The 21,710-nt window shown below is 38.4% G+C and overlaps 1 protein-coding gene across 1 annotated transcript in view; it reads left to right on the forward strand.

Moving 5' to 3' along the window:
* CIR1 (corepressor interacting with RBPJ, CIR1) overlaps window positions 1-21,710 on the forward strand; it is a 43,258-nt gene that overhangs the window by 13,997 nt on the left and 7,551 nt on the right. The window contains 1 exon segment of the mRNA XM_019460014.2: window positions 623-740. Coding sequence (XP_019315559.2) covers window positions 623-740 — 118 coding nt within the window.

Raw genomic sequence — 21,710 nt, forward strand, 5'->3', positions numbered from 1 at the left:
TAATATCTGGTCCTTCACAGAAGAAGTTTGCCAAACCCTGGTTAGGAAACTGAAACTTTAAAGATTAACTTATTTATTTATTTTTTAAATGTTTGTTTATTTTTTAGAGACAGAGGGAGATAGAGCGTGAGTGGGGGAGGGTCAGAGAGAGAGGGAGACACAGAATCCGAAGCAGGCTCCAGGCTCTGAGCTGTCAGCACAGAGCCCGACATGGGGTTTGAACCCATGGACCATGAGATCGTGACCTGAGCCGAAGTCAGACACTTAACCAACCGAGCTACCCAGGTGCCCCAAAGATTAACCTTTTTAAATTAAAGAATTTGAGTTTAAGCCATGACGTAATTCCTTTTTGATATTTTACCATTTCTCTTTGGATCACATTGTTTTGTTACCACCAAGTAACAGTCAAAAAGAGATAGTATTCAGTTTAGCTTTTAGGCAGAATTTATAAAAGGTTTTAGTATTTATGTTAAATTACCAAAATAGTTACAGAATCTCTTTCCCTGGAAATCTTTTAAAAATGAAAAGTAATTTACCTTAAACTCTGCCAAGGAGTAGGGATTTGAACATTGCTTAGAGTCTCAGTATTTTAATAACTAAAATAATGTTCACTATTTCTCAGGTTCGAAATGTGAGGTGCATTAAATGTCACAAGTGGGGTCATGTCAACACAGATCGAGAATGTCCTTTATTTGGTCTTTCTGGAATAAATGCAAGTTCAGTTCCCACTGATGGCTCAGGTATGCACTAGAGATGATTTATTTGTTTTATAATTTGTATCAAGGACAAACAGCATTTTTCTTTAATATTTCTGGATATTGTTTTCCTTTGGTTGGTTTGTTTGTTTTGACAAAGATATGTACCCAAAATATCATGGTCAATGGGAAGCTCATATATTTTAAATTTTAAATGCTATGTGTTAGAATTTAATTTAATTTTTCTAGCCAAGGGCCCTATAAACTTGATATTAAAGGTAAAATACTGGGACAGGGGTACCTGGATGGCTCAGTCACTTGAGCATCAACTTTGGCTCAGGTCATGATCTCATGGTTGGTGAGTTCAAGGCCTGAGTCCGGCTCTCTGCTATCAGCACAGAGCCTGCTTTGGATCCTCTCCCTCTCTCTCTGCACCTCCCCCTCTTGTGCTCTCTCTCTCTCAAAAATAGAATAAACATTATTAAAAAAAAAAAAAAGGTATTAAGCATAGTTCATCAGGTTAGTAACCTAAAAAATAGAAGGAAGAAATGGTTCTTTCTCATATTCATGTTCCCCTGAATTGTAAATGTAGGCTGATGAAAAGACTCAGCAATTGCCTCATTTAGTTCACAGATAAAATCAAAACTGAATTTTAAAAGATGTTAAATATCAGGGATGCCTGGGTGGCTCAGTTGGTTAAGTACCCAACTTCAGCTCAGGTCATGATCTCACAGTGTGTGGGTTCGAGCCCCTCATCAGGCTCTGCACAAACAGTGCGGAGCCCGCTTGGCATTCTCTCTCTCTCTCTCTCTCTCTCCCTCTCTCTCTGCCCTTCCCCCACTTGTACTCTCTGTCTCTCTCAAAATAAATGAAGTTAAAAAAAAAAAAGAGGGGCGCCTGGGTGGCTCAGTCGGTTAAGCGTCCAACTCTTGGTTTCGGCTCAGGTCATGATCTCATGGCTTGTTTTGTGTGTCTGTGCTGACAGTGCAGAGCCTGCTTGGGATTCTCTCTCTCCCTTTCTGCCCCTCCCCAGCTTGCTCTCTCTCTCTCTCAAAATAAATAAATAAACTTAAAAATTAAAAAAAAAAATCATTGTCAAGTTTGACACTGTTTCTTTCTCTCTGTCTCTCTCTCTCTCTTTTTTTTTTTTTTTTTTTTTTTAGAGAGGGAAAGAGAGTACAAGCTGGGAAAGGGGCAGAGGGAGAGAGACAGAGGGATGCGGGGGAATCTTAAGTAGGCTCCATGCTCAGCATAGAGCCCAATTCAGGGCTCAATCCCATGACCCTGGGATCATGACCTGAGGCAAAATCAAGAATGGGACACTCAACCCACTGAGCCACCCAGGAGCCCCCTGACACTGTTTCTTTAATGGTGTTATGGATGTTAGAATGGGTAGAAGAAGTACACAGATAAAAATATTAAAATTGATTTTTTTTTTTTAATCCTTACTCCTCTAAAAAAGATTAAGAAACCACATTTTAAGTAGAGGGAAACTATTTGCTCAGTGGTGAGAGAATGTTGGTAGAGACCTTGGTCTGGCAATCTCTGACGAAAGAATGTTCCACTGATGACACAGTGCAGGTACTCTTAAAATCCACATACTGATGTTCCTTCCTCACCTGCCCCCACTCAGATGGTGAAAGGAGAGCCCCCAAAATAAATAAACCCCTAAAGAACATGGGAGTACACTAGAGCATATATGAGGAACCCATTGGCTTAAGTATTTCTGACTATTAATTTTAGTAGTAATAGAAACCTGATGTTTATATCTGAAAGGTATATATGTTTTCTGGAAGGGGTTGCACCTTGCTCACTTTTCCTTCACTCCAGCCTTGCGGTGCCCTTACAACTGCATGACTTCCGTATCGGCTAGCGGCAGGCAGTGGTGGTAGCTGTCTTTGTTCCCCAGCCTAGTCTTACTTTGATCCTGCTTCTGAGAGAATGAGGATAGATTCCAGACTTAGCCTTTTATTTAGTAATCAACAGACTTGCTTTCATTCTTTTTTTTTTTTTTTAACTTTTTTTTGAGAGAGAGTGTGTGAGTGGAAGAGGGGTGGGGGGGAGAGAGAATCTTTTTTTTTTTTTTTTTTTTTTTTATTTATTTTTGAGACAGAGAGAGACAGAGCATGAATGGGGGAGGGGCAGAGAGAGAGAGGGAGACACAGAATCGGAAGCAGGCTCCAGGCTCTGAGCCATCAGCCCAGAGCCCGACGTGGGGCTCGAACTCACGGACCGCGAGATCGTGACCTGAGCTGAAGTCGGACGCTTAACCGACTGAGCCACCCAGGCGCCCCGGGAGAGAGAATCTTAAGCAGGTTCCACGTCCAGCTCAGAGCCGGACATGGGGCTCAATCTCACGACTTTGAGATCATGACTTGAGCTGAAATCAAGGGTTGGACGCTTAACCAACTGAACCACCCATGCACCCCTCGATTCTTTTTTTTTTGTTTTTTAAAGATTTATTTATTGAAGTAATCTCTACACCCAACATGGGGCTCAAACTCCCAATCCCAAGATCAAGAGTCACATGCTACCAGCTGAGCCAGCCAGGCACCCCTACTTTATCTTGATTCTATATGTTCTTTAAAAAAAAATTTTTAATGTTTATTTTTGAGAGAGAGACACAGAGTGGAAGTGGTGGAGGGGCAGAGAGAGAAAGAGAGAGAGAGACACAGAATCTGAAGCAGGCTCCAGGCTCTGAGCTGTCAGCACAGAGCCTGATGTGGAGCTCAAACCCACAAAACTGAGACCATGGCCTGGGCTGAAGTCGGACACTCAACCGACTGAGCCACCCAGGCGCCCCTGTCTTGATTCTATATTAGAAAGTCTATAACAACCGGAAGAACTTGTGCTATTTACTTAATCTATTTTTAAAAGTATTGGAAACAGTGAACTCACATATAATGAAGCTGGTTATTAGCTCATCTCCAGCCATGCATTTATATTCATAAACCTTGAAGTAATCATTCATTTTATACAAAATTTTTACACCCCATTTGTGGTACAGTTGTACTGTAGTACTATTCTGCAATCAAATGAACTTTTTCAAAATAAAGTGAACAAAGTAAAAAAAATACTCTTATTTTTTGGTTCCTAACAAGTTTTAACATATATGTAACCCAACTTGTGATATCTGCAAATTAGTGATTCTTTATCTGTGTCTAAATGAATTGAGCAGTAGAGTGGTAGAGGGTAGAAAGTATTAACTTTATTGAAATACTATAGTTAACATTCCTAGTATATAAAATGTCCTTTCAAGTCAATATGGTAAAGACGAACATACAAACGCAAAAGAGCAAAGGACAAAAGGAGGAATCCAAATGGCCATTAAACCTATGAGGACATTTTCAACAGCATTAGTAACCAAAGAAATGAAAACTAAAATAACATATTATCTTTTTTTACCTATTAAATTTGGCAAAGATTTAAAAGAATACATCTGGTGTTGGAGCAAGTGTGGTAAAATGAATTTTAATCCACTGTTGATAAATTGGAACACCATTTTTAAAGTCATTTGACGATAGGTATCAAAAGACTTAAAAACATGCATATCCTTTTACCTAGAAATTCAGCTTCCAAGAATTTATAATAAGAAAGTGGGGGCGCCTGGATGGTTCAGTCAGTTAAGTGTCCAGCTGAGGTCATGATCTCATGGTCCATGGGTTCAAGCCCCGTGTCAGGCTCTGTGCTGACAGCTCAGAGCCTGGAGCCTGCTTAGGATTCTGTGTCTCCCTTGCTCTCTGCCCCTCGAGCTCTGCTTCTCTCTCTCAAAAATAAATAACATTAAAAAAAATTGTTTTTATAATAAGAAAGTGATAAGGTAGATGCTCAAAGGTTTATGGTACTGAAATATCAGGAACAAACCTGAATGTCCATCCATAAGAGCTTGGTAAAATAAACTCACTCATTTATTCAGCAACCATTTATGGAGCACTTACTCTCTGCCAGGCATTTTTCTAGGGTCTAGAATACAATAATATCAAGACAAGGAAATGTCTTTACTTTCATTACATTGAAATGACACAAAATAAACTGGTAAGAAAATACTGGGTATTTATAAGTTCTGTGATTAAAATTAAATTGGATACTGTGATGAGAGGTAAATGGTGAGTAATTTTGTATTAAGCAGTCAGGAACGGCCCCCTCTGAGGAACTGATGTTAAACTGCGACTTAAATGACAGGAAAGGTACAACCACGTAAAATCTGGGAGAAGAGCAGTTGGCATCGTACAAGGAATGGCCTTTTTTTTTTTTTTTTTCTAAGTTTATTTATTTTGAGAGAGAAAGAGCATGTATGTGCACACAGCACGTGCAGAGAGAGAGAATCCTAAGCAGGCTCTGTGCTGTGTGTGCAGAGCCCAATGCAGGGCTCAGACTCACAAACTGTGAGATCATGAGATCTGAGCCAAAATCCAGAGTCCGGATGCTTAACTGACTGAGCAACCCAGGTGCCTCCAGAAGGAACGGCCTTCTAGAATTGGGAGCCATAGACTCTGAGAGGCAGTATGCATAGTGGTTAAGAGCACAGACCGTGGGACTGTGGGGCCTCCTAGATGCTGATTTGGAACATCTGCTCTGCTACTTAGTAGGCCTGTATTTTCAAGCAAGCTACTTAACTGCTGTGTGTCTGCTAATGTCTATGAAATAGATATTCTCGTACCTACCTCATAAGGTGGTCATGAGAGCTAAACAAGTTAATGTGGAGTGCTTGCAATAGTGCCTGGCATATAATAAGCATTTCTTTTTTAAAATAAATTATGGTACATCCCCCCCAAATGGAATACCATATAGTCATAAGATATAAACAGGTGAATAGAGCTGTATGTCTATGTTGACATATAAGGATATACTAAGGTATATCAAGTAAAAAAAGTTAAGAAGCAATATTGTTTAAAAGTATGTAGGAAAAAAAAAAGTATGTAAGGTTAAAAGATAAAACAACCAGGGTGCCTGGGTGGCTCAGTTGAGTGTCTGACTTTGGCTCAGGTCAGGATCTCATGGTTCGTGGGATCGAGCCCTGCATTGGGCTCTGCTGACAGTGTGGAGCCTGTTTGGGATTCTCTCTCTCTCCCCTTCCCCTGCTTGCTTGCTTGCTCTCTCTCTCAAAATAAATAAACTTTTTAAAAAAAGTTAAAATGACCTTTTTGAATCAAGTTATTTTTGAAATCTGTCAAATTTTATTTATTTTTTTCAGTTTATCTTTTTGAGAGAGAGAGAGAGAGCATGCCCAAACAGGGGAGAGGCAGAGAGAGGGAGGGAGAGAGAGAATCCCAAGCAGTCTCCTTGTTGTCAGTGCAGAGCCTGATGTAGGGCTCAGTCCCACGAACCGTGAGATCATGACCTCAGCCAAAATTAAGAGTTGGATGTTCAGCCAACTGAGCCACCCAGGCACCCCAAATCTATGAGATTTTAAATTTTTTTCAGTGTTTGTTTATTTTTGAGAGAGAGAGAGAGAGAGAGAGAGAGAGAGAGAGAGAGAGAGAAAGAAAGAAAGAAAACACAAGCAGGGGAGGGGCAGAGAGAGAATCCAAAGCAGGCTCCAGGCTCTGAGCTGTCAGCACAGAGCCCGATACGGGGCTCAAACTCACGAGCTGTGAGATCATGACCTGAGCCGAAGTCTGAGGCCCAAACAACTGAGCCACCCAGGCGCCCCATAAATCTGTAAGATTTTAGAAGCTCTGCCTTTGATAGTGAAAGAATGGCGCACTGATTAAGTGCCCTATATGAAAATTAATTCTTAGAACTACTAAATTTCTTTTTTACTTTATGAGATAATTTTATTTGGCACTATGTATTTGACATCCCACATATCAGCCTTAAGCTTTATTTTTTGAACTTCTCTGTTCCAACCTCATCAAAGATAAGGGTTGTACTCCTAGTTTACAATCTAATCATTGTATAAGAATCTATTTAATAGAGAGTAACTGTTAATAGGGGAGACAGGACTACAATGACCTTTGAGGAATTATTAAGATTGAAACAGTTAGAAAGATGGGCCAGAAAGAAAGACCAGAAGAAAAACAAGCATAGAAGATTTATCTTGGATGACCATGAATGAACAGAACCAGATTTGAATGACTCAACAAGTTTTGCCATTGGACACTACAGCCATCTTTTCCCAAACTTGCCTGATGTAAAGGATCACTTGAGTCTTTTGTTAAAGGTATTGGTTCCCAAGGCCCTATTGAATCAGAGTACTGAGAGGATTCTGAGACTCTCACCCTAGAAGATGGTGATGATCTGAAAGTTTGGGAAAACAGGTTTAGGCAAAAATGATGCCATAGAATATTCTGGGTGGGTGTGGTGTGGTGTAGTGTGTGTGTGCGTGTGTGTGTGTGTGTGTTTGGAAAGGGAAAAGTACGGAGAAGGAAAAATGATAATGTGCTAAAAGAGCTTTTTTTTAAGGGAAATATTCATTTTAGTATCATTTCTAATTTTTTCCTGTTGTAAATTAAATATCCAGTCCTAGAGGAATTGCCAAATTAATTGTTGATATATTTAGTGAATTAAGGATTACTAATTGAATCTACATTATGATTCTGATAATATAAAGCTACATGCATATACATTAGGACTGGAAGGAAACATGGAAGACGAAATAGTTAATAATTTGGTGAAATAACATGTGACTGTCTTTACTTTTATATTAAAATGTGTGATTAACATTGGAAAAGAAACTGGGGCACCTGGGTGGCTCAATCGGTTGAGCCTCTGACTTTTGATTTTGGCTCAAGTCATGATCCCCGGGTCGTCGGGCTCTGCACTGCCAATGGGGAGCCTGCTTGGGATTCTCTCTCTCTCTTCCTCTGCTCCTCTTCCTTGCTCGCACTCTTTCTTTCTCTCTCTAAAATAAAAAACTTTTTTAAAAATGGGAAAGAAACAAGATTTGGCTTTTCAAACGTTGAATATCTCTTGTATTTTTGAGAAGGTTGATGTTTCCCTTTGTTCTCCTGTATTAAATTTATTTTCAGAATAGTTGGAACAGCTGAAGAAAGGAAAGAGTTACTGGTGTGTCGTAAAAAGCATATTCATGATGAGAAATAACTAGCAGACTGAATTAATTCTTTGCCTCTTTATAGAAAAAGGCATTAGGAAAATTTCCATTTCCAATTTTTCCTTTAAAACTGACAAATATAAATGTGAGAACAAATACTGGTAAATACACAGGATATTTTTAATTTCTTAAATCCTGTATCTTACTCATCTGAGAATATCTCAACACACTGAACTCTATGATAAAATTATGGTAAAAATAGATCAGTAACTTTCACCATCTGTGATACCACAGAAGATGATGAAAGTTACTGATCTATTTCTGATGCACTGTCAAGGTTGAGAACCATCAGCTTCAGCTGTATGTAAGAACAATTGATATGATATGAAGATCTCTTAATAATATGGATGTTGTTTACAACATTTGGTCAAATTAAAAATGCAAATTGTAAGACAAAGTAGCTACATGGATTCCATTCATGTTTCTCTTGCTGTCTTTAGGTAGACATATAGACAGATACTTGTAGAAAAATGACTGGCAGGAGATAGACGAATATATTAACAGTGGTTATATATTTATAGTTTTTAAGTGAGTATTAGAAGAATTAAAAATTTTGTACATAAAAGTAAATTATTTAAAATTTTATTGCTCAGTTAATACGTTTGAAGTTTGACCTGCATTTAGCAGTGCCACTTAACTAACACTAATAGAAACTCTTAAAGGATTCTCAGAAACAAAATAAAAAACTCTAGTATATCAAATAGGAAAGCAAATAATAATGATGTTGTATCCTGAATTTGAATGCAGTGAAAAATAAACTGGCCAATTTCCTAATCCACTTGCTGATTCAAGCTAAAAAATCTTTTCATTTTAAAAAATCACCTATTGAATAATGTCTCACCAGTGAATAGAGATTATTTTTGCAATAATGCAATTTCAGTGGATGTGGTTATCATGGGATAATCACACCCCTGGGGTACAGCCTTGTGCCTGTAATCTCCCAGGAGTGTAATTATTTCATGATAACCGCACCTCCCGGCGTTGCATTATTTCTATTATGAAATTCTAAGTTTAGTATATAAAGTAACTTACTTTGATCACTGGTAACTGCAAGGTGCTGTTAGAATGTTCCAGCTGTGAGGTTTACAGAGACCAGCCATAAGATTTACTTCTCCTTTACAAAGTTAAATTAGGCAATCAAAATGCTTCTTTTGGCTAAGCTGGTTTAGAATATCTTTTCTACCGATAAGATCATCTTAACTTTGTAAGTTTCCACGCACTCTGAAGTACATCAGAATTATATGTAAAACTTTCAAGCTTCAGTGGTGACTAAATGTTTATAAAGTATTTTTATATTACATTATAATTGGATGTACTGCCCACCTGCCTTCATGTGTACTCTTTGGCCCTTGTTCTTATCATTGACTCTTACCATCTGTCTCTTACATTTTTAGTGTATACTGATATTAAACATCAATTTTTTTTTAAATCCACAAGCTGGGTTTTCAACAAAGCAAGTGGGGTGTTTTTGGTTTTGTTTTTGTTTGTTGCTTTCTTAATAGATTTAATAGTTACATGTATCTGTATGCCTTTTAATCATTTTGTTTCATTTCTTGTTTGTGCTTTTTCTTAATAGACTTTATTTTTGAGAGTTTTAGGTTGACAGCAAATTTGAGAGGAAAGTACAGAGTTTTCCCATAACAACCAACCCCCACAAATGCACAGCCTCTCCTATTACCAACATTCTCTACAAGAGTTGTACATTTGTTATAATTGATCAACCTACACTGACACGTCATTATCTCCCAGAATCCATTGTTTACATTATGGCTAACTCAGCATTGTACTTTTTCTGTAGGTTTGAACGAATGTATGATAAGTATCCATATTATAGTATTGTACAGAGTAGTTTCACTGCCCCAGAAATTCTCTGTGCTCCCTCCTCCCTTCCCTCTAGCCTCTGACAACCTCCCTTCCCTCTAGCCTCTGACAACCACTGACCTTTTTACTATCTCCCTAGTTTTACCTTTTCCTGAAGATCATGTAGTTGGAATCTTACAGTGTGTAGCCTTTTCAGGTCGGCTTCTTTCAGTTAGTAATATGCATTGTAGATTCCTCCATGTCTTCTCATGACTCATTTAATAGTTCATTTCCATGTAGTGCTAAATAGTATTCCATTGTCTGGATGTACCACAGTTTATTGATCCATTTACTTACTCATGGACATCTTGGTTGCTTCCAAGTTTGGGCAGTTAGGAATAATGCTGCTGTAAACATCTATGTGCTGATTTTTGTGTGGTCATAAGTTTTCAACTCCTTTGGGTAAATACCAAGGAGTGTATGGGTAAATACACTTGGGAAATACCAACAGAGTGTGTGGTAAGAGTATATTTAGTTTTATAAGTAACTGACAAACTCTTCTAAAGTAGCTGTACCATTTTACATTCCCATCAGCAATGAACAAAAGTTCCTGTTATCCATATCCTCGCCATCATTTGGCATTGTCAGTGTTGTGACAATGTCTTTGTATATTTTGGTCCTTTACTAGATGTGTCTTCTGCAAATACTTTTTCCCAATCTGTTGCTTGCCTTTTCTTTCTTTCTTTCTTTCTTTCTTTCTTTCTTTCTTTCTTTCTTTCTTTCAAATGTTTTATTTATTTTTGAAGGAGAGAGAGACAGAATGTGAGTGGGGAGGGGCAGAGAGAAAGGGAGACACAGAATCTGAAGCAGGCTCCAGGCTCTGAGCTGTCAGCACAGAGCCCGATGTGGGGCTAGAACCTACGAATCACAGAATCATGAGCTGAGCTGAAGTCAGATGCGTAACCGAATAGCCACCCAGGCGCCCCTTCTTTTTCTTGATCAAGTATTTTTTTCAGCAGCTTTTTTGAGTTAACATTTGCATACCATACAGATCACCCCTTTAAAGTGTACAATTCAGTGGCTTTGAATTTGCATATTCACAAAAGTTGTACATCCATCACCACAGTTAGGTTGAAAACATTTTCATTACCCCAAAGGGACCCCTCAGCCCCTTACCCTCCAGCTCCTAGTCCTCCCAAGCCCTAGGCAGCCACTACTCCACTTTCTACTTTTTTTGTAGATTGTCTGTTTTTGACATTTCATATAAATGAAGTCCTACAAAATGTAGTAAAGAAGGTAGATTTAATATCATTTTGTTTGCGTTTAAATTTCAAACTTAGAGGCACCTAGGTAGCTCGGTTAAGTGTCTGACTCTTGATTTCAGATCATGAGTCTCAGAGTCATGATGAGTCTCAGGTCATGATCTCACAGTCGTGAGATTGAGCTGTGCTTGCACTCGCATGCTCTCCCTCAAAAATAAGTAAACAAACTAATTAGTTAATTTAATACTTAAAGAATTACAATTGCCTTTCTCCCCCCCACCCCAAACACTTAACGTCTAGTGTCCTCTTCCCACGGAGTCTAGGCATGTCACCTCCTTACACATCAATTATACACAAAGTATTGTTAACCAGGGAAGCTCACCTAAGCCAGAGTTTTTATTAGGGTTTAATTATATGGTCATGATTGATCGACTCATTGACCATATAGTTGAACTCCTCTCTAGTTCCTCTCCCTTCTCCAGAGGTCAAGCTAATATCAGAGCCCCAACCCTCTACTCACATAGTTCGTCCTTCGGTGTGGCCAGCCCATCCTGACTCATCTCCTTAGCATAACCTGTCTACGTCACCTCAATAATGTAAACTATCAGATCCCATTGTAAATAACAGACACTCCTATCACTCAAGAAATTTCAAGGATACAGAGGCTCCTTCCCAGGAACTAGGGACAAAGTACAGCCAAGTTCTTTACTACACAGCAGTTGTATTTTTTTTTTTCATTTAGTTCAAAATATTTTAAAATTTCTGTTGAGACTTCTTTAGCACGTGTGTTATTTAGAACCGTATTGTTTAATCTCCAAATACTTTGGGATTTTCTGACTCTTCTTTATTATTTCTAGTTTAATTCCATTTTGGCCTGAGAGCATTGTTTGTATGATGTCTATTCTTTTACATTTGTTAAGGTGTGTTTTATAGCCCAGAATGTGGTCTCTCCTGGTGATGTTCCATATGAGCTTGAGAAGAATATATATTCTGCTGTTCGGAATACTCTATCCAATATATACAATACTTTGTACTGTATTGGATAAAATACTGTATATATATCAACTAGGTCCAGTTGATAATGCTATTTAATTCAACTATATCATGTTGATTTTCTTCTGTTGCTCTCTGGATCTGTTTCTGATATAGGGGCATTGAAATCTCCAACTATAATAGTGGATTTGTCTATTTCTGAAAACATTTCTATCAGTTTTTGCCTCATATTTTGATGCTCTAATGTTAGATGCATACACATTAGGAATTGTTGTATCTTGTGGAGAATGAAACCCTTTTTCATAGTGTATATATACACTATGTATATATAGTGTATATATATATATATAGTGTGTATATGTATATATAGTGTATATACATATATAGTGTGTATATATATATAGTGTGTGTGTGTGTGTGTGTATATATATATATATATATATATAGTGTGTGTGTGTGTATGTATATATATATTTCTCCATCACTTTAGTCTGTGTCTTTATTTGTTTAAAGATTTCTTTTTTATTTATTGATTGATTTTTGGATTTTTAAAAAAAATTTTAATATACATCCAAGTTAGTTAGCATATAGTACAACAATGATTTCAGGGATAGATTCCTTAATGCCCCTTACCCATTTAGCCCATCCCCCCTCCTATAACCCCTCCAATAACCCTATGTTTGTTCTTCATATTTACATGTCTTTTATGTTTTGTCCCCCTCCCTGTTTTTATATTATTTTTGCTTCCCTTCCCTTGTGTTCATCTGTTCTGTGTCTTAAAGTCCTCATATGAGTAAAGTTGTGTGATACTTGTCTTTCTCTGACTAATTTCACTTAGCATAATACCCTCTAGTTCCATTCACATAGTTGTTATTTATTTATTCTTTAATGTTTATTTATTTTTGATAGAGAGGCAGCGTGAGCAGGGCAGGGGAGGAGAGAGAGGGAGACACAGAATCTGAAGCAGGCTCCAGGCTCAGAACCTGATGCGGGGCTCAAACTCATGAATGGTGAGATCATGACCTGAGCTGAAGTCGGATGCTTAACCGACTGAGCCACTCAGGTGCCCTGTAAAGATTTTTAAAAAAATTTTTAAGTAATCTCTACATCCAACGTGGGGCTCAAAGTCACAAGCCCAAGATCAAGAGTCTCATGCTCCACTGACTGAGCCAGCCAAGTGCCCCTGTGTCTTGATATTTAAAGTGGATGTGTTGTGGTGCCTGGCTGGCTCAGGTCAGTAGAGCATGCGACTCTTGATCTTGGGGTCATGAGTTCACACCCCACATTGGGCATAGAAATTACTTTAATAAATTAGAAAAAAACTGTGGGTTAGTTTTAGACAACCTATCATTGAGTCATATATATGTAATAATATGTCTATTATTGATGTAATTATATTTATAATTGTTATCTATTTGTTGCCCTTGTTCTTTATTTTTTTGCCTTCTGCTTTTTCTGCTTTTAGTCGAGCATCTTATGTGATTCCATTTTCTCTCAGCATATCAATTGTACTTATTTTTTTTTTTTTATTTTAGTGGTTGCTCTAGAACTTGCAATGTGCATTTACAACTAATTTAAGTCCACTTTCAAATAGCACTGTACCACTTCACAAGTAGTACCAGTACTTTACAACAGAATAAACCAGCCAGACCAGGCATGACCAGGCACGGTCATTTATATAATGTTCCCGTTATATAACACAATTCCTTTTCTCTGTCCCTTTTAACATTGCTGCCATACATTTACTCATAAACTATAATCATCTAGTATATCCTTGCTATTATCATTTCAAACAAGATGTTATCTGTTAGGGGCGCCTGGATGGCTCAGTCAGATAAGTGTCTGACTGTTGATTTCAGCCAGGTCATGATGTTATGGTTTGTGGAATTGAGTCCCATGTCGGGCTCTGTGCTGACAGCACAGAGGAGCCTGCTTGGGATTCTCTCTCCTCCCCTACTCTGCTCCTCCCCCACTCATGCACATGCTCTCTCTCTCTCTCTCTCTCTCTCTCACTCTCTCAAATAAACTATAAAAAAAAGACACTTTCTCTTAAATTTTTAAAAATATTTAATTATTTTTGAGAGAGAGAGAGACAGAGTACAAGTGGGAGACACAGAATCTGAGGAAGGCTCCAGGCACAGAGCCTGATGTGGGGCTTGAACTCATGAACCATGAGATCATGACCTGAGCCAAAGTAGAACGTGTAACCGACTGAGCCACCCAGGCGCCACTCTTACTCTTAAGATAATATTTTATCTTCCATTTATTCCTTTTCAAGTGCTCTTTCATTATGTAGATCCAAATTTCTGATCGTTGTCATTTTCCTTCTCTCTGAAGAACTTCTTTTAATTTTTCTTGCAAGGCAGGTCTGCTGGTGACAAATTCCTCAATTTTTGTTTGTCTAGGAAAGTCTTTATTTCTCCTTCACTTTTGAAGGACAGTTGCTCTGGAGACAGAATTTAGTGTTGGTAGGATTATCTTTCAACACTTGAAATAGTTCACTCCACTCTCCTGTTGCTCCCATGGTTTTTTAAGAGAAGTATATGTAATTTTATCTTTGTTCCTAACTAGGTAAGAGTTTTTTGCCCTCTGACATCTTTCAAGTTTTTCTCTTTGTCTTTGATTTTCTGCAGTTTGAGTATGATATGCCTAAGCGTAGGTTTTTTGGTATTTATCATGCTTGGTGATCTCTGAGCTTCCTGAATGTGTGGTTTGTTGTCTGTCATTAGTCTTGGGAGCTCTCATCCATTATTACTTCAAATATTTCTTCTGTTCTTTTCTCTCCTCCCTTCTCCTTCTGTTATTCCTGTTGTGCATATGTTGCACCTTTTGTAATTATCCCACAGTTTTTTTTTTGTTTTTGTTTTTAATGTTTATTAATTTTTGAAAGAGAGAGAGAGTGAACAGAGGAGGAGCAGAGAGATAGGGAGACAGAATCAGAAGCAGGGTCCAGGCTCTGAGCTGTCAGCACAGAGCCTAACATGGGGCTCGAACTCACAAGCCACGAGATCATGACCTGAGCTGAAGTCAGACGCTTAGCCAACTGAGCCACCCAGGCGCCGCCCGCCCCCCCACAGTTTTTTAATATTCTGGTTTTATTTTTTTCATTTTCTTTGCCTTTGCTTTCTGTTTGGGAAGTTCCTATTGACATATCTTAAAGCTCACTGATGTCCATGTCGAGTCTGCTGATGAGCTCATCAAAGGCGTTCTTCATTTCTGTTAGTGTTTTTTTTATTTCTAGCATTTCCTTTAATTGAGTCCAGTGTGAAGCTTGAACTCATGACCCCGAGATCAAGACTATTCCAACCTGGAACGCCTGGGTGGCTCAGTCGGTTGAGCGTCCGACTTCGGCTCAGGTCATGATCTCACACTCCATGAGTTCGGGACCCGCATCGGGCTGTGTGCTCAGAGCCCTGGAGCCTGCTTCAAATTCTGGGTCTCCCTCTCTCTCTGCCCCTCCCCCACTCATGCTCTGTCTCTCTCTCTCTCTCTCTCTCTCAAAAATATTTTTAAAAAAATTTTTTTTAATAAAAAAAAAAAAAGACTACTCCAACCAACTGAGCCAGTCAGGTGCCCCTAAGCCTCATTCTTTTAGTTAGCATGTGTGCCCCTGAGCTGTAACCTTCACAGGTGCTTCTCAGCTTTTTTTCTCCACTTCCCCCCCCCCCGCCCCCCTCCCCCCGCCTTTTTCCCCATGTAGGTTAGGTTTTGGTAAAATAGTTTCCCTTGAGGGTAAGCATATGTTCAGGACAACAAATGCTGTGGACATATTTCAGACTGGTTATTTTTCCCTTCTTATTGTTGGAAGGTAAATACAAGGAGATTGTTCTTTGATAGTTCTTTGATAGTGAGAAGTGTAGCGGCTTCAGGAAGTAAAACTCATGAAAGTGTGGGGGCCCTATGAAGGTTGGGCCCCCAGGAGTTTTTAGTTCTCAACCTAGTCCTTGCGTAGTCTCCAACAACAGTATATTACCCTTTTAAGGATTCCTAGTAGTTCCTGACTCCATTGGTGGTTTCTGGTCCTGTTAAACTGTGATTGTCTGTACCGCTTGTCTCTCCTGTTTTGGGGATAATGTCCTACCCTGTGGTCTCAATTCTTTAATACTGCTAAGAAGATTGGTTGATTTTCAGTGTTGTCAGCTTTTTGTTGTTGTAAGGATGGGAGGACTTTCAAGCTTTTTATATATTGGATGAAAATCCAAAAGTTGTAAAAGCAACATAAAAGTGAATAAACGTTGAGTCCACATTTGTTAACATTAGTTTCATATTGTACGAATTACTTAGTACAATTTTGGTGTTTCAGGCTTAAGTTGCTATATATTTAAAGTTACTTTGCCATTTTTTAACTTAGATACAATTTTTTAAATGTTTACAACGGACTCCATAAATATGCAAATTTCACATTTTTAATAAAAGTAAATTTCAAATTCAAAATTCAAATTCCAATAGTTTTGACACAGACAGAATTTCTGTTTTCTTTGTAACACATAAGTCTGAGAACCAGCCACACCACAAATGGCTAACATGACGTTAACGTTTCCTGTGTCTCTATCCACTCTTGTGTATGCCATAGCCTTTCGTGTGTAACAATATGAAAATGAAGAAATAGCTTAAATTGGGGCGCCTGGGTGGCTCAGTCGATTAAGCGTCCGACTTCGGCCCAGGTCATGATCTCACGGTTCGTGAGTTCGAGCCCCACGTCGGGCTCTGTGCTGACAGCTTGGAGCCTGCTTCCGATTCTGTGTCTCCCTCTCTCTCTCTGCACCTCCCCAGCTCGTGCTCGCACTCTGTCTCTGTCAAAAATAAATAAACTTAAAAAAAAAAATTTTTTTTTTAAAGAAATAGCTTAAATTGAGGAAAGCATCATTTTATACTTATTGCAGAGGTTTGCCTATGAACACTCTTCCTTACCTAACTTGATTTAATTTCCTTGAAGAATGTCACGCTCAGCGGTCACTCTGATGGAAGTTTCCTGCAACACAGCTTCCACGTGCTACTTCTCCGTCTTTTAATCAGCCTGCTGTGTTGACAACATTTTGTTGCTTGAGGACATGTATGGGAAATGTAACAAAATAATGGTCTGATCACAAGCTTTGCTAGAAAGACATCTAGTAGCATGCTAGAGGGACTTCCCATAGAAAGAAAGATGATAAACTCAGTTGTCCATCTGGCAAATCTCCCTGAATCTATATGGAGTTCCCTTAACAACTCCTTGAAGAAGTTGAATCCTACCAGCACAGCTACTAGGATAGACCTACATCTGATGGCACAATTTTTGTTTAATTTTCCAGCATAATTCTACTGCAGAAAAAGTATTTGTGTTACCGGATTCTCATTAAAGCTAACCTCCTGGGGACGCTTGGCTGGCTCAGTCAGTAGAACATGCAACTCTTGATCTCAGGTTCATGACTTCGAGCCCCATGTTGGGTGTGGAGCCTATTAAAAAAAAAGAAAAAAAAAAGCTAAACTCCTAAAATAGGCAGATATTAAAACTAATAAATAAAGGATTGACCTCAAAATAAAGAAGTGATGCATCATCTCTTTCCTTTGTCTAGTTGATCAGTCAGGGACTAGGTTTTTTGTGTTTGTTTTTAATGCAGGTGGAAGCTAAGTAGCTGACAAGAAGTGTTGACCTTTTAAAGAGCTATAATTCAGTAAAACTTGTCAAGTTATGGTGCTCCAAATGTCAAAGTGGTACTCTTGATTAATACTTTAAATTTTGGCTATTTTAAGTGGTTACCAATGGTTACATCATTTCTAACTATTTATAAGCACTATTATAATTCAGTGCTTAAATTTGTTGTTACAGTGGCTAGGCCTTGAAATTCCACTGTCATTAGCAAATTAAGTGTAATCCTGTTCTGTCAGTAAATTACTCTGCTCTGTGTTCAAGTCATGTGTGGGGTAGTGGGGGCTACACTTCTCCATAATCTCCAAGGGGTATTATGATTCTCAGATCACAGTCATAACTCCCTTTTACATGATTCTTCCTATTAACATCGTTCCATCTACTCAAAGTCTGCCAGCTTCAAGTAAAGGAAATGAATTAGTGATTACCTGGAAAAGGAAAATGAATGAAATATAGTCCACCTAGTAAATATTAATTCTACGCAAATCAAACTTAATGAAGTTAACAACCTTCATCGTGCTACGCTTACTTAGAATGCCCCACTTTTTACCTTTTCCTAAATTGTATGAGAGTTTGAAAATCAAATTCAGCTTCTTATTCTTTCCTGGAAAATACAAGCTTTTCTGAATTAGGGACTGTATCTTCTTTATCTTTGTGTCCCTAATGCCTTGCACCGTGTACATGCTTAGTAAATAATACTTTAAAAATAATAGTTTAGTGAGTGACTGAATGAAAGGTTTTGCTAACTATATAAACATCACTGTTTATCATGTTCTCTGAATATATCTTATAGGTTTACAATTTATATTTTTCCTTTTCTTTGATATGAACTGATTTTCCAAAAAAGGTTAGAAGCTTGAAAGCAAAAACTAAGTTCTCCATTCTCTAAGATGCTAACAGAATAAAATAATAAGCTCTCAGTAATACATACTGATTTTTAAATCAGTTTCTAAGTTACATACTAGGGAGGAATAAGTTGAAATTCCTTATGCCAGGTTCCCTCCACAGTTAGAAGGAGATGTAATACAGAAATGTGGTGAGCATCTAGCATAGTCATTGAGTAATTATTGTTGACTGATTTAAAATATCATGTGTAACTATTTTATAAAGTAAAATGTACTGGTCAGGCTGCCTGGGTGGCTTAATGGGTTGAGACTCTAACTCTTTATTTCAGCTCAGGTCATGATGTTGCAGTTGGTGTGTTCAAACCCCACGTTGGGCTCTGTGTTGACAGTGCAGAGCCTGCTTGGGATTCTCTCTCTCTTTGCCCTTCCCCCACTCTTGCTCTCTCTCTCTCTCTCTCTCTCTCTCTCTCTCTCAAAATAAATAAAGTTAAAAAAAAAAAGTACAATATACTGGTCGTATAGAGTTTGACAAATACGTACACCCCTGTAACCAATGTCTCTGACAAGCAAGATTCAGAGCTTGAATATTACCATAACCTAGAACATACCCTTCTGTCCCCTACTGGTCAGCCTCCTCCACCCACAACTGCTGTTCTTTTTTTTTTTTTTTTTTTAACTTTTTTTTTTCAACGTTTTTTATTTATTTTTGGGACAGAGAGAGACAGAGCATGAACAGGGGAGGGGCAGAGAGAGAGGGAGACACAGAATCGGAAACAGGCTCCAGGCTCCGAGCCATCAGCCCAGAGCCTGACGCGGGGCTCGAACTCACGGACCGTGAGATCGTGACCTGGCTGAAGTGGGACACTTAACCGACTGCGCCACCCAGGCGCCCCACAACCGCTGTTCTATTTTCTAATCTCGCACGTTAGTTTTGCCTGTTCATGAACTTCGTATAAATAGAATCATACGGTATGTATTTTTTGTGTCTGACTTCTTTGACTCAGCATAATGTTTCTGAGGTTCATAGATGAATAATGTTTAAGAGCTGTCATATTCTCTCAGTAGCAATCATGTTCTTTGTTTTTTGTTGTTGCTTTTGAGAGAAAGGGAGAGAGTGGGGGAGGGGCAGGGGAGACAGAGGAAGGAGAGGGAGGGAGAGAGATAGAGACACACAGAGAAAATCTTAAGCAGACTCCACCCTCAGTGTGGACCCTGATGAGAGGCTCCATCCCACATCCCTGGGATCGTGACCTGAGCTGAAATCAAGAGTCGGGTACTCAACCAACTGAGCCACCCAGGCACCCCCAGGAGAGCATTCATTCATATTCTTAACTAAAACGTAGTGTTAACTTCTACTACCTCATGTTCATCACAACACAAATGACTTTTCTCAGTCCTCATGGACTGTGAATTCACTTTATCACTGCAAGTATCATCACTAAAATATTTGCATATAAATTAAGTTGAAGATAGAAGTTTGAAGATACAATCAAATGTAAGTCATATATTTGTAACTCTATTGATTCTGTAAGGGAAAGTTTTTTATTTTTAATAGTATTCTTTACTAGCATACAATAAGGGCAGTTTTATCTTTCCTTGTTTTTATGTATTTTCCAGACACATAGATTAAAATGAAATGCTTCATTTTTCCTTTACATTGTATGTTTTAATAGAGATCAAATTAGCTGTCTTCAGTATGAACTTGAGATAAGGGCAATAAGAAACACTTTTGTTTCCAGCCTCCACTAAGCTGCACTGGCAGTGTTTCAGGAAAATTCCCAGTATGGAGCAGTTTTATTACAATTCGGTACAATTGGTTCTTGCATAACCTTTGGAAAATCATACGTAAAACATTCTCATCTATATAAATAAAAATCACCCACACACTTTATTAATAGCTTTGTTCACTTTTTCCCTGGGACTTGTGCTGCATGTTCCCACTGTGCCCCCTTTTTCAGTCTTTTTTAAAGATAACTTTCTATACGCTTTCTTAAAGGCAAAAAGGCTAGGTAATATTAGGAATCATATGTATACGATTCTTGATAATTCCCACTAGACACAGATCTCCCCGTCGTGTTCTATAACCAGTGTCTCTGTGTGGCCTTTTTACCCTTAGTAACAGGGAGTGGCTTTTTTACTAGATTCAGTCGATTTAATTTCAAGGAAGAAAGACGGAAAAAAGAGTGTACTCCCATGGAAATAAGAATCATAACATATTTAATTTGTGATCATATTTGGGAGTTTATTTTAAAACGCACATTTTTCAGGTTCTGCCCCCTCCACTATTACTACGTAGCGACAGCAAAACATTCTAGGTTGAAGTCTCGGCCTTTTGTCCTCAGTCTAGTTCACTGGCCAGAAATGTGTGTGTTTTCAAGTGTCATTTTTCTCAAGTCCAAACGTAAGAAGACTTGCTATGTAATCCTCCTAAGTATATGGTATAACATGCCAGAATAACTTAATAATAAGCCTGTAGATCTAACTACCAACTTACAGGAAATACAAAGACTAGAAGAACATGTTAAATGACATCACCATCCAGAATGTGGGATACTCTGCAGGACAAATAACCCAGTTTCTTCAGCAAACGAATAGTGGCTGGGGGTAGTGAAATTTTTTTAGATGAAAACAGACTTAAGGTATGTGTCACTTATACCTCAGTTTCTAAAGAGGGAAAAGAGGAACTCCTGGCTGGCTTAGTTGGTAGAGCGTGTAACTTTCAGTCTCAGAGTTGTGAGTTCAAGTCCCACATTGGGCATGGAGCCTATCTAAAACTAATTACTTAAAATGAAAAGAGAGAGAGGGGCTCTCAGGTGGCTCAGTTGGTTAAGCATCCGACTCTTGATTTTGCCTCCGTTCATGATCCCACGGTTCGTGAGTTGGAGCCCCACATCGGGCTCTGCGCTGACAGTGTGGAGCCTGCTTGGGATTTTTTCTTTCTCTTCCTGCCCCTCCCCCCACTCGCACTTTCTCTCTCAAAATAAATAAATAAGCCTTAAAAAAGATAGCGAGATTTAAGAGATACATGAACTAATCTGGACAAACCAACTGTGAAAAGATACTGTTGGGACAGTCTGAATGTTGACTGGATATCCAATGATGTTTTAAAACTCTCAGCAGGGACAGGTGTAATAAAGGTGTTAGGGTTTTATTTTTAAGAAATACTCCTTGTTTGTTAGTGATTAAATACCAAAGTGATATCTGAGATTTCATCTCTATCAAAATCTAGATCTGTCAAATGCTCTGTCAATAACTCTATCAAAAAAGAAACACAGGAAGTTGGAGGTCATAAAGTAAGAATGGCAAAATATCATTGTTGAAGCTAAGGAGTACATTAGGTTCATTACATTATACTCTCTAGGTTTGAAATTTTTTACCGTATAAGGTTAAATAAAAATCCACAATGAAAAGGGAAAAATTGAGCACTTAAAA

Source organism: Panthera pardus, unplaced genomic scaffold, assembly GCF_024362965.1.
Source record: "Panthera pardus isolate Hobbes unplaced genomic scaffold, ASM2436296v1 HiC_scaffold_10, whole genome shotgun sequence".
Lineage (NCBI taxonomy): Eukaryota > Metazoa > Chordata > Mammalia > Carnivora > Felidae > Panthera > Panthera pardus.